This window comes from Ctenopharyngodon idella, chromosome 14 (genome assembly GCF_019924925.1).
Source record: "Ctenopharyngodon idella isolate HZGC_01 chromosome 14, HZGC01, whole genome shotgun sequence".
NCBI classification, from domain to species: domain Eukaryota; kingdom Metazoa; phylum Chordata; class Actinopteri; order Cypriniformes; family Xenocyprididae; genus Ctenopharyngodon; species Ctenopharyngodon idella.
Window position 1 is genome coordinate 13,100,397 of NC_067233.1, and position 12,827 is coordinate 13,113,223.

Genomic DNA, 12,827 nt, shown 5'->3' on the forward strand with positions numbered 1-12,827 from the left:
TAGATATACATTCCTAATTAGATTAAAAGGTCATGAACTGATCTCAACCAGACATTTTTTATGGGTCTAATACACTTTGAACTGATAAGAATTATGTCATGTCTCATGGAACGGTCTGCATTAACATTTACAACACCGGTTTTAGCCAGTCTTTATGCAATTTAAGGAGAGATAAAAACTGTTGAGGATGGAGAATTTAAAGGGATACAATGCCCAAAAACAAGTGTACATGACTTTCTTCTGTAGAACTTAAGATGTTTTAGAAAGGTTTTGGTTTGCCTATACAAAAGGAAAGTCAAATAACCAAAAACTGTTTGAAACACTTAGCTCTACAAATTCTTGTTTTGCAGGAAGGGGAAGAAGAAGAAAGAAAAAAAAAAAAGAAAAAAAAGAAAAAAAAAAAAAAAAAAAGGCTGAACTACACCCTCAAGACACTGCAAACATGAGAACACCTTTGTAATGAAATCAAGCTCAAACCTGCCCTAGTAAAACAGTCGTCACACGCAATGCAACTGATGCAGCTCTTACAAAACCAGATTAGCAGACACTCACTAGTTCCATTCAGGATTAGATATTTGACCCAGCCTGCTGGTAAATATTGGCATCTTATTGCACTTGAGAAGCAATGCAGTTCTCAGGAGGAAGAGAGAGGCATTTTAAGTTAATGCTTTATTTAATAAGTCACTATATTACATTACAGCATAATATAAAACTTGAAATCTTTTAGGACAATCCAAAAAAACAAAACAAGTGGCATTACAGACTCATATGGGTCCTGTTCAAAAGGATACAATGCATGACAAGCACACATGCTTGAACAGCATAAGTGGGAAATGAAAACAGAAGGCACACCATTACACATGGACAAGTGCACAAGAGCAGCATTAATACATAAAAATCCCCTCCTTAAAAAAGGCATTGTTGGCTAATACGAAGAACTGAATTACCAGCATTCACATTCTTCTACAGCTTCAAATGACAAATGTCAAGGGCTTTCTGACTTGGCATACAGAGATTTTAAAAAAAAAAACGAAACCCAAAACCCAAGTCTAGCTGGAATAGATGCACGCTGCTGAAACGGTCAGTTTAAAAACCTCATTACTCTCATAGCCCTTTAACTTCTAATGGACATCCTGAAAGCACCAGAGACTGGCAAAACAAGCCACGTGACAACTAATTTTGGGCATAAAACCCTTTTGATGGCAGAGGGGAATCTAGAGCCCTTTAGGTCCACTACTGCCCATTCACTTCCCAGTTCAAGAGCTCATGAATTGTCCATATTAGATTTAAACTAATCAATCCTATCGCAGAAGGCTACCCCCGCCAATTTCTCGCTTGTAACGATTTGTGAGATGGTCAGCCTGGACCGTGAGCTTGGACAGAACAGCAAACAGTCCATGGAGGTGGTAGTGGAACTGGCCCTCCAGGTCAGAGCCCTCCTCTGTGGCACCTCCGTTCACCTGTGGCAGCTCTTCTTGCTTCACTGCCATCTCTAGAAAGCTGGCACCACCACTCATCTCCCTCTTCAGCAGGCCCCATTCCATGTCATTCTTAATGGATTTAAGCAGCAGGTAGTGCTCATACATGTCCCTCTGTTTGCTGGGGAAAGGGGGCTCGTTATTGTTGTGGCTAACAGAGGCTTGGCTGTCCTGTTCCTCCAGAGGCACGTCCCGCAGTAAGCTTGGCACCATGATGGTCTCGTCCATGTTGTTGGCAGCGGCGATGAACCGGTTCATGACGTTGAGCAGCGAGTGCTTGTTGCATTGTGTGTCGTTGCTGAGCTGCATCATGGCTAAGCTGAAATTAAAAGGTGAAACATTCAGAACTACAAAACCATTATAAAAGACGCATGTGATGAACTGATTCCTTTAAGTCACAAGGAAGTTAGGGCATGTTTCCTGGGCATATTGCGCATTACATGAGCTAAAACGGCTCAATAAAGTCATTTGTTGGCACGTTTAAGTGCGTTGTAGTTTCACGTGCCCCAGTTCAGTCTGTTGCAGGCAGCCATTATACAGCTCGACATATGAAATGAAATAACTTACGTTTATTTACGTTTTAGCAGAAATGCGTTTAAAACGTTTTAATAAAACGTCATTTAAGGAAACCAACTGCGAGTTTTCGGTTCAGTGAGTTCACCCGAGAACCACTAGAGCGACCATCTCGTTCCGGGTTTAAGCGGCTCAATCGAGTCATTGTGAAAAGCTAACTAAAAAGCAGCATTCGTTCACAAATCATCGTTTTTATCGCTAAAATGAGTTTTAGTTTCTCGCGTTGCAAGTGCAGATGGGTATATTGCATCGTCTCTTTATGACGCCATCAATAACCAAACAATATTAAACGACGTCAAAAAAGAAGCGTATCAAAAAAAAAAAAAAAAAAAAAGCCCATGACTTTCAGATGTTAAAGCGTTAAGCGTGCAGAACTTAACACAACTAAAGAACCTTTACATTTCACGTTTACACGAGACAACAATTGCTTCACCTGATCTTGCAATTACACACAATAAATCTAAAAAAGGGTTTAGATGCAAATGACTAACCTGGATGAAATCGGATACTTGACTGGTATAACCCAAAGAGAAACTACGAAAGGCTGATTACGTTGCCAAAACGTTATACCGTTCCAATAAAGAAAAAAGTTCCCTTCTTCTGGTGGCTCAGGGAGAGACCGACACAATTTATACTGTTGACGTCAAGCGTGGAAGCGTCATGTCCAATGATTTACAGAGCTGCATGTGATTGACAGGCCATCGGACCAATCAAGCGCCCGCTTTACATCCGCATCCATAACTGTCGTTATATTTACAAAATATGACCTCTTTACATGGAGGTAAGTAAATAACAGAATTTTCTTCACTCTTAACGCAGTGAACAGTTTTAGTGTTTAAAAATAAGCGCTTGCTCGTGGTGATTAAATAAATAGTGAAATAACCCACAAACTATTTTCCCAGCACAGTCGTTCAGTGTCTAATGCCGCCTTCACGTGCAATCGGAAATTTGATAATTCCCACTTCTGTGGATTACGAGCTAATTGCATTTCAAGTTTCGAAATTGGAGAGTGTTCATGCGCTATTTTTACGTAGGAAACTCGTATTTACGATAATTCCTAGAGCACGTGAAGGAAGCATTAGCCTATACCAATATTGTGATCTGCTTTTAAAATGCTACTACTGTAGTTGTGCTTTTTAATTACTAGTTATAGTAACACTACTTACATTTCCACTTACATTTATATTAAACTCCTTTGTTCTGACCCATGTATGCAAGAGTATACAGTCTATTTATAGTCATGAGAGTATAGGCGTATAAATACACCGATAGCGCCATCAGGTGGTTCTGTGTCTGAAGCCTATGCTCATACAAAAGAGTTTATTATTCCTATGCATTTTACAGTTTGCAGAAAAAAAAAAAACCCCGAACAGGCTGTTGAAAATGTTGTCTTACAAAGATATAAACGTGTACATGCTCAAAAATAAATCCATATGCTAGCAAAAGATAAAATAATAATAGTTTCAAAAGTAATCTGGTTTATACATCACCTTATTTTCCTTACTGAGACTGTCTTAAATACTTTTCAACCCTGGCATGGATAATGTTGATATTTGTAGCTTTGTATGTACATGTTAAATATTGTTACCTGCTCAACCTGGACGACAACAGATTTCACATTTTGTAGACAAATTTAAAGAGACACTACACATTTCCTGTTCAGCACATCACAGCCATGACATTCAACAACCTTATAATTAACACTATCACTGCTACATTAATAAAGACCGAAAAGAAATTGAAATAGCCACATAATTTTCAAAGAAGCAATCCAAACAGAAATGTATTAAAACTAGTTCTTGAAAATGAACTGGTGGCGATAAACAAACTCCATATGTAACATGTTGAGAGGATAACACCTTAATGTCCCATATTACTGTCAGGAAACATTCTTTTTGGAAAATATTAAACTTTAAGGTTGCATGCAAGAAATTTTACTAATGTTTTTACTAGATGCAAAGTTTTAGCACGTATTAGTTCCAATGAAACAAAAGTTAAGGTGTACAGTACACCATTTACTGGCTAAAACGTATGCACTTTCTACAAACTTCTATATATCTAATTGCTGTTATATTTACACTCTGGCAAAAACAAATGCAAAATCTTATTCCTTTGGAATGGGTTCTTTCCCTTCAATGTAATTACCAACAAGAAATATTCTTTAAAAAGCAGTCAGAAATCCTCTAAAATGAAATGTTTAGCTAAGGCACACATACAAAACACTGAAACTAAATGGTTTCCCTTTGTGTCAGGTTCAACCCTCTGTGATCTTCAGATGATACCCTGTAAACAGACAGAAGTGAGAATAAGAACGCTAGATAATAATCTAGTAATGCATTTTGTTCAATGAAAATACTTATTAATGCAATGGAACACAAAATTGAGAAAAGCCTATAGAGAAGTGTAAGAAAATATACCCGTGGCGGAGAATCATTACACCATCTCATATTGGTTGTTGGTGATATAGCGAGACAGGCAGCATGCCAAGAATATCCCAATGAGCTGAGGAATTGAATGGCAAATAAAATACATTATTAGGTGCATTACAAACCAGAAACGTTTAAACAAAACGGGCATGAGAACTGAGAAGTACCTGGAAGAATGCAATTCCAAAAGAAATTCCAGCAATAATTCCAAGATTGGACTCCATGGTTGTAGTCATCAGAAAGAAGCAGCCCTAACAAGAGGAGGACTTTTTTTTTTTATTCCAGCATTACAAATGAGGCTTATTATTTTGTTGATTTATGGGTGTTCAGAAACAGTTCTTACCCGTTGATATACCACTGATGCAGCTGTTTTAAGATCCTTAAGTTCTGCAGAAGTGCAGTTTACACCAGCAGTCACATTACAGCAGCTTTTAGGGATGCCGCCTGTTTTGAAGTAAGTAGTGTCTTCCCAGCTGGTGTAGTTCTTCTCTCCACAGCATTGCAGCTACAAAGAACAAAATGTTGAATTACATTTCTCAAAACATTTGAGCAGATTAGTGAAGTTTTATGTAATCCTGATGATTTGTATAGGGATGCACCAGATTGGTCAGATGGGACAAATCTAAATTCAATATGATTGTTACCATTAAAGGATTAGCTCACTTCAGAATTAAAATTTCCTGATAATTTGCTCACTTCCATGTCTTCCAAGATGTTTATGTCTTTCTTTTTTCAGTCGAAAAGAAATTAATGTTTTTGAGGAAAACATTCCAAGATTTTTCTCCATATAGCGGACTTCACTGGAGTACAACGGGTTGAAGGTCCAAATTGCAGTTTCAGTGCAGCTTCAAATAGCTCTACACGATCCCAGCCGAGGAATAAATGTCTTATCTAGCGATCTGTCATTTTCTAAAAAAAGAATAAATAAAAATGTATATACTTTTTAACCACAAATGCTCGTCTTGCACTGCTCTGTGTTGAGCCACGTATTGCGTAATCACGCTGAAAAGGTCACGCGTGATGTAGGCGGAAGTTCCGCGGTAGGGCGAAAAACCTTCTCCTTCGAGAAATTTTCTCCTTCGACTTCAAAATCGTCCGACATCATTGTTTTACCTTTGTTTTGTAAAGGGCGTTTGCCTTAGTCTTTGCACGTTCGCTTAGTAGACACTGAATCTGTAGTGAAGTCCACTATATGGAGAAAAATCCTGGAATGTTTTCCTCAAAAACCTTAATTTCTTTTCGACTGAAGAAAGAAAGACAAACATCTTGGATGACATGGGGGTGAGTAAATTATCAGGAAATTTTAAATCTAAAGTGAACTAATCCTTTAAGCTCAAAGGAGGAAAAAAAGTATTATAAAAGCACCATAAACGTGCTCTAAACTTTATCAGTATGGAGCGAGGTTTGTTTGTGATTTAAAACAGTGATGTTTGCTTTAAACACATCATAATTACCAAAAATATTATCACAATATTTTTTTCCATATCATATGATATCGATATTTATCACGATATTCATTTACCATTAATGAGAAAGGAAATGCTTTCCACATATTTGTTAGACCTTGAGAATGAATGTAAGCATGTAAACTTGATTGTTCACAATGAAACTCCACAGAGTTGCTACCTTTTAATTTAGGGCCCCATGAAATAAATTTTTTTTTCCTCCTTAAATTCTGTTTTATCCATTTTATTGTTTTGGGATTCTGTGTTTATGATTTAATACAAATATATATAAACTTTAACAATTTAATAAAGCTTTTAAAATGTAAACAAATGAAAATATAACAACTTACAACAAAACATTGCATTTTTATTTTTTGTCAAAAAGAATGCTGCACAACAGAAATGTATACATTTTAAACATGGCTGACAAGTAATTTTGATTGTATGATTATACTTTAAAATAATAATAATAATAATTCTGTCAAATTCTTGAAGTTAAACCGAAATTTTATTTTGACGGTTTGTGGTGAAGATCTTTCAGTTTTAGTTTCAGTGTATTTGACGGTAGTTTTTCTCAAATGAAATGGTGAAAAGCTTGAAGTGACTCAAAGCAGCTCTGGAGATGAAGTTCATGTGTTCATGGCAAATGCTGAAAACACTGTGAGTGTCACATTTGTGTGAGTTTGTCTCAGACAAATCCGCACCGTTCAATCAGACACGCAGAAATCACTTATTAGCAACATGCGCTGACTGGCTGTTGTCGTGTTTATTTCTGCTGTGTGACAGGCTGTTAGATTAATCCATATAGAGTAAAAATTTCCAGAGCTTATCATCGATATCAACATATATTTTATTGGCATCTTGATATGATCATTTATCGCCCAGCATCATGAGTCCAGAATGTGCAAAAGTGCTTTTTGCGTTGCTCTGCACTGGAGAATTTTGCACTGTTTTTCACAATCAGAGATAATTCATGTTTAGCCTATATATTGGTTCTATCTAATCTATCATGTCTGTTGTCCTATTTAAAAAAATCATTCCAAAGAAATGCTGTTTATAGTGCGTATATTCACATAGTAATAACTTTCACAAATATATTGTTCATTAGATTTTTCACTCTTATAACACAAATAGTAATTTGTAATTGTATTTTTTTTAATTAAGATTTTACCAGATGTAGCATTAAGATGTCTGAACTCACATTCACCTAATTTATTATTTTACAAGATTATTGTTGGAGGTAAGATTTTCACTAGAACTACTTGTTTATTTTAATTCTTTAAGAATGATTCTTTGAGAAAGAAAATCAGATACAGCTTTAGGGTTTATTTCAAATGACATAAAAACCTGATTCCACCTCAGAGTACAAAAGGTTATATATATATTATACTGGCAGATACTCATGGTTACAGTATCGGTGTCTATGAAAAAGTTGTATTGCGTCATTCCTAATTTTGTACTGCTTCCAGTAAAACAAATACATGCTTACTGTTCTCTGAATTCTGTCCAGATCTTCAGTGTCTTTACCAGTGTAGGCTGATTCAGCTTTTTTATAGCCTTCTTGAAGCACTGCTTTAATCTAAAAGGAGTACAAACATTATTTGGCTGTAGACATCAGATGGCATATGAATACTATATGTAAAGTATAGAATTAATTAAAAAAAAAATTAATTACCTCATGTCTGAAAATAAAGCCGGATATACCTGCCACTAGTTCAGCTAAGAACACAAGAATCAGGAACATAGCATACTACAAGAGAGGAGGGAGAAAGGGAACATGCTTAAAAACAAATAACACAAAAATGTCGATTGGAAACACAATGCACGTTCAACAATTAGGATACAAAATACACCCTGAATATTTAAAAATATTCACATACATTTTTTTATAAGGTTTGAAATTTTTGCACCTCTGTTACCAAAGTTAAACAGACAAAATCATTAATGTACAGCGTGTTTGTGTATATATATATATATATATAAAAAAAACTCTAGATTAAGCTGCCTGGCGAGGGCTAGCTAGTCCAGGACCAAATGTTTGTCCGCACTCCGCACACATCCTGAAAAGTGAAGCCAAAACATTTTGATCGCCCCCTGGTGGTTGGCTGCAGTATAGGTCATAAACCCCACACTAGCCAAAAAAAAAAAAAAAAAAAAAAAAAATCCAATTACGTGTCAAATATTTTTTTGGCTTCAGTGGAAGGGAGTGAAGAAACGTCGTCCATATTTTTTTTATTTATTTTTTTTACAGTCAATGGTCTGTAGTAATAAACTTAATTTACTCTCATAAATAAAGAAAAGTATGTTTTTTTTAACAGGTTTGAAGGTTGAAATTACCATTTTAAGGGGTCATTGCGTGCATTTTTCATGTCAATTTTATGTCATATAACAAGATTGTTACATAAGCCATCAAAAGTGTACCCTATTTATAAAATGTGCTGTAACTACTTTTTCTTCACATTTATGAAATGGATCACTTTCAGTGTTGAGATCTTGTGACATCTCTAGGACTTACCAGCTTTAGCATCCATGGACTTCCACGGCAGGTCGCGAAGCAACCGAACAATCCGAAGATGATGATGATTGCTCCAGTCCCAATAAGGACATATGGTGCATTAGTGCCCTTGTCTGAACTCAGAAGGAGGTCGAACTCCAAATTAACCTTTCCCCATACTCCAACAGCCAACAGGATCACTCCTGTGAACTACAAGAAAAGTTAAAAACACTTAGACATATTAAAAAAAAAAAAAAAAAACACAAACAAAAAAAACAGGCGTTTATGGATTTGCCTGAGGGATTACGGTACCATGTCTTGCCCATCCTGATTCTTGATAACACCCTTGCAACCTTGTAATTACACTTCAGCTTCAAAACTCAAACAGTTTAAAGCATTAAATAATAACAGGGAATCTGCTCAATTTCCCTGACAACTGTTGTTAGCAAATAAAAGCCTTGACCTATTTAGAAACTGGTCAAAATAAAAGCCAAGTCCAGTCAGTTTTTTTTTTAGTAGTGATTTTCACAAAACGTTTTAAAGTGGCTTTACATAAAAAAACATGATATTGATGTTTATAATACCTTAATGTCACATTTAGCAGATTAGATCTGGACTAATATGCATTTTGAGACAATATAAACATTCAAGCAGTTGAGATTTGCTAGTATATATTTGTTTAACGTGAATATAGCCTACTTTATGTAGGCTATCTGGATAAAGTATAGTTATATAATGCATATAAAAGACGGTTACATTTTCGGCCATAAACAACTGATTACGTTTAAGTCTAGGACTATTACTTTTCTTTATCTACTTTCCTCTCTCAGCAGGGGTTACAAACATGACCATCTGTCCCTTGCCCGCTGAAAATCACTGTGAATAGCAATAAATAGTCGAGATAAAAGTGCTGTATTCGACTTCGCACCCAATTAGGCCATGTTTGATGAACTATTTATATCAGTTTCCAAACTGAATCTCTGTATAGATCAATATATTGAGACATGGATCAAAACAGCTGCTACTACTTCCCAAAGTACAAAAAGGCGGAAAAGTTTCATAGGTCTTCCTCTGGAATAAACTAAAAAAATTGTATCCTAAAAATGATGTTTTACTTTATACTTTTGTTATGTAAAATGCAGGGAAACATAACACATCTTAAACAAGCCGGTAACAATAAAAGGTCGTCGACAGGATTTATGCAAAGTATTTTGCTAATCAGAAGATAAACAAACAACTAAATAAAACCTAGAATGGCGTATTGTTTTGTAAAAATAAAACATATCTAGTTAAAGTCTAAATTAGGAGCAAACTAAGAGTAAGAACTGTTAGTTGGCTGAGCCCATTGTTCAGTGAGTTAGCTGTGCAGATAGCCGCCTCAAGCTAACTCAAACTTGATGAAAACACAAACTCACCCAGAAAATCAGACTGTAAGAGATGAGAAATGTCTTCAGACACGTTATCACGGGTTTGGTTTGCAACCGTTCGGATGGAGGGGACATTTCTGCTTTTGTTTTCCCAGCGGATCTGGCTGGCGACAGGATTTTTCGATGGAGAGCGCTGGAGGAAAAGTTGCTGATTGGAGTGTGAGTTGGTAAAGTTTTGTTTAGGAACTGAAGAGTGAAGATGGTGCTGTGGAGCCTATTCCGACAGGAAGTCCTGATACCAAGATAAAGGACTGGGATTTAGTCTAGGAAAGCTATAGATATCACATTAAAATGGAAATTTAAATAAATATACATAACTAAAAAATATTGTTCTCTGTTTGGAACAATTATGAACCGAAACACTTGCAAATGCGTATTAATTAAAAGCCTAAACATACTAAGCCTACTTCGTTTTACAAAAATCCAACATTTCTCTAAAGAGCTCATGCTGAAGTAAACTAAAATCTGAAGTCATTGTGGAACTAGCAATAAAATACACATAACAGCATAGCAAAAAGAGTTTTTTTTTTTCTTTTTTCCATTTTGTTACTTGGATTGTTTATGATGTTAAATATTTGATTGGAATTATTTTTTTAATTAAATGCTTCACAAATGTACAAAGAAACGAGGCAAATAGTTGCATCATCCTCTCCCTCGATCCGGAAGCGCATAACCAAAAACTATGTTGAAGGACAAACAAACAAACAAACAAAAGTGATACTTATCCAAAAGTGAAATCAACTTAAGGGCTTCTTTCTTGTCTTTAACAAATTTGAATGATTTTACCCATTTAACCTAATTTTCCTATTGGTTTAAGTTAAATTTAAAGCATCGATCTGCACTTATTTAGGCTATAAAAAACTTTCCAAGTGACTGCAGGATATTGCAGGACAAAATCTAAATCCTTGTTTTCCTATAAAATACAAAACTTGATTATCTTCACTGTCTGGGAAATGACAAATAATTTTTCCTTGGAAGGATGTTTTGGTCAGTGACAATGTAACAACTTTTCACCACAAGATGGCTCTATAAGACAAAGATGTGAATGTACCACACAATGAGCAAAGTAAACACACCTTATGGGTGCAAATGAAATTAATTGAACAGAAATTGAACAGAAATTAGCTTCTTCTTGAAACCACATTATGTTGTTTTATGACGCTTTAGGTAGATTTGGCTTTTCCTTGTGTCTTTCATATTCCCTTTAGCAGTCTTCCAAATGAGGCACATTTTTCACATGCCATGGTTTGGTTATTATTAACAGACCTTACACGTGATAGAACTGCTATACAATGGGTTAAAGGCTAGGCTAGCATGTTTTTTGTTGTTGTTGTTTTTTTACAATGATAGTTGCTATGATTGTGTTGATGGAATGGTAATCGACGGCTGGTAAATGATTGGCCTGGTTATTGGCAAATACAAGCTTCGCCACAAGACTAAAAGTGAGGAATTAACATTTAAATGGTCTTTCTTTCTTTCTTTCTTACATGGTTTGAAAGGTTTATTATATAGGCTATACATATATATTCTCAGACTGATGCATTTGGCTAGTGTTTCAGCCCCAGCAGAGAATGAATGGAGATAATTTCACCTGGAGATCAGATGACTGAAGTGAGTAACCATCAGCCAACAGATGCTGATGAGTAAAGTGGTTTATCCTGGATATGTGGTAGGTAAATGCTGTTGGAGCATGTTAAAAGTCTATGGATGAGTGCTTTTGATTTGTAAACATAAGGCACCAGAATAGTGAGCTAATGTCAGTTAGCGTTTAAATCTCTATACTGCAGTCTTCTTCATCCCCAAACACCTCCCATTGGGGGAATTGGAGCATGAGAGGGATGGCTAACCAGACAGTGCTGCAGACAGTCAGTAAAGGGCAATATGTATATAGCAGTGAATGTCTGTGTAGGTATGTGTGCAGACACATATGCATTTACAACCAGTCACTCACATGATATCACAAAAATAGCAAACCGCAACAATCCGATCACTTCCCATAGACAAAATCAAGTCGTCCCCGACATTTTTTTTTTTGTTCAAGAAGCCATTTCACTCAGATATGTCACAATAGGGATGGAAAAAACCTCTGTTTCATGCCTACTTAAACAAAATGTTACTGCAGTTTGTTAACATACATTACTGTCTGGCTCAAAATATCTCAGATATATGTCCTTAAACAAAAGAAAGGCTGTGCAGAAATCGATTGTGAATTGTTTGTGTATTTAATTATTTCTGTTTGTATCAGGTAACATTACGTGAGATCCTCTTTCACTCAGACTAAATTAAATTAACAGCCATTTACCCAACACTAATGGCTGTAACATTTGAGCATGGTTGAGTGAGAGAGCCTGGAGTATGTACATGTTTGTGTATGCATGAACGGCTTTGGGAGTTTAAAGATCTATAGACACTTTGTAGAAACACTGACCTTAAAGCCTCCTTTTGGCTCCACACAAACAAATCTCCCTTGTCCTTTCTCTCATTCTTACTCTCATGCTTTCTTGATTTCTCACACACTGCATAGGGTTTGTGGAAAGAGGAGAGTCCTATTTTGTGCTAGTACTATAACGTTGGGTCTCTGCTTTATATCTCACCTCAAGGGTCCACTGCTTTGCACCATTTTTTTATTGTGTGTGTGATGTCTTTTCCCATGAGATTTTATGTGTGACAGAGTGTGAGAGATTAATTTGCGTCCATGATTGGGGTTTTCATGGTTAATTAAGTTCATTGAAAGTTAATTATGGAAACAATGCTTTTCTAGCAATATATTTATCCTTTGAAGTGAGCAGCTACTTCATGAGAAACTGCAGTAAACTGCAATAAGCTCTCCTCATTCTCAACTTGACACTCTAAGCTTTCGTCTATGGATGAAGACAAAAATGAACCAGAGACACAAGAGAAATTGATTGGCAAGAATGGGGCTAGTCACACTTATACAATGATTTCTTAGGTTTAATTCTGAAAGTCAGTTTCTGTAGTGGCAT

The 12,827-nt window shown here is 36.0% G+C and overlaps 2 protein-coding genes across 2 annotated transcripts; both read right to left on the reverse strand.

Moving 5' to 3' along the window:
• Window positions 1-654: 654 nt before the first annotated feature.
• On the reverse strand, window positions 655-2,710 carry mid1ip1l (MID1 interacting protein 1, like). The gene is made up of 2 exons (XM_051859915.1): window positions 2,543-2,710; window positions 655-1,797 (listed from the first exon to the last, which is right to left on the reverse strand). Exon 2 carries the CDS (start codon window positions 1,788-1,790, stop codon window positions 1,302-1,304), a length of 489 nt encoding a protein of 162 aa, XP_051715875.1. The 5' UTR covers window positions 1,791-1,797; window positions 2,543-2,710; the 3' UTR covers window positions 655-1,301.
• A 644-nt stretch (window positions 2,711-3,354) lies between these two features.
• Window positions 3,355-10,067, reverse strand: tspan7 (tetraspanin 7). Its single transcript, XM_051859914.1, has 8 exons — window positions 9,832-10,067; window positions 8,438-8,626; window positions 7,598-7,672; window positions 7,412-7,501; window positions 4,821-4,982; window positions 4,645-4,728; window positions 4,469-4,553; window positions 3,355-4,334 (listed from the first exon to the last, which is right to left on the reverse strand). Exons 1-7 carry the CDS (start codon window positions 9,916-9,918, stop codon window positions 4,485-4,487), a joined length of 756 nt encoding a protein of 251 aa, XP_051715874.1. The 5' UTR covers window positions 9,919-10,067; the 3' UTR covers window positions 3,355-4,334; window positions 4,469-4,484.
• Window positions 10,068-12,827: the final 2,760 nt, after the last annotated feature.

Bases quoted from the DNA above. Each gene is read 5' to 3' on its own strand.
- mid1ip1l (XM_051859915.1), bottom strand. From the start codon at position 1,790: ATGATGCAGCTCAGCAACGACACACAATGCAACAAGCACTCGCTGCTC.
- tspan7 (XM_051859914.1), bottom strand. From the start codon at position 9,918: ATGTCCCCTCCATCCGAACGGTTGCAAACCAAACCCGTGATAACGTGT. The intron at 7,673-8,437 runs GTAAGTCCTAGA...CCTCTCTTGTAG, and splicing joins GTCCATGGATGCTAAAGCTG to TATGCTATGTTCCTGATTCT. The intron at 7,502-7,597 runs GTAATTAATTTT...TACTCCTTTTAG, and splicing joins GCTTTATTTTCAGACATGAG to ATTAAAGCAGTGCTTCAAGA.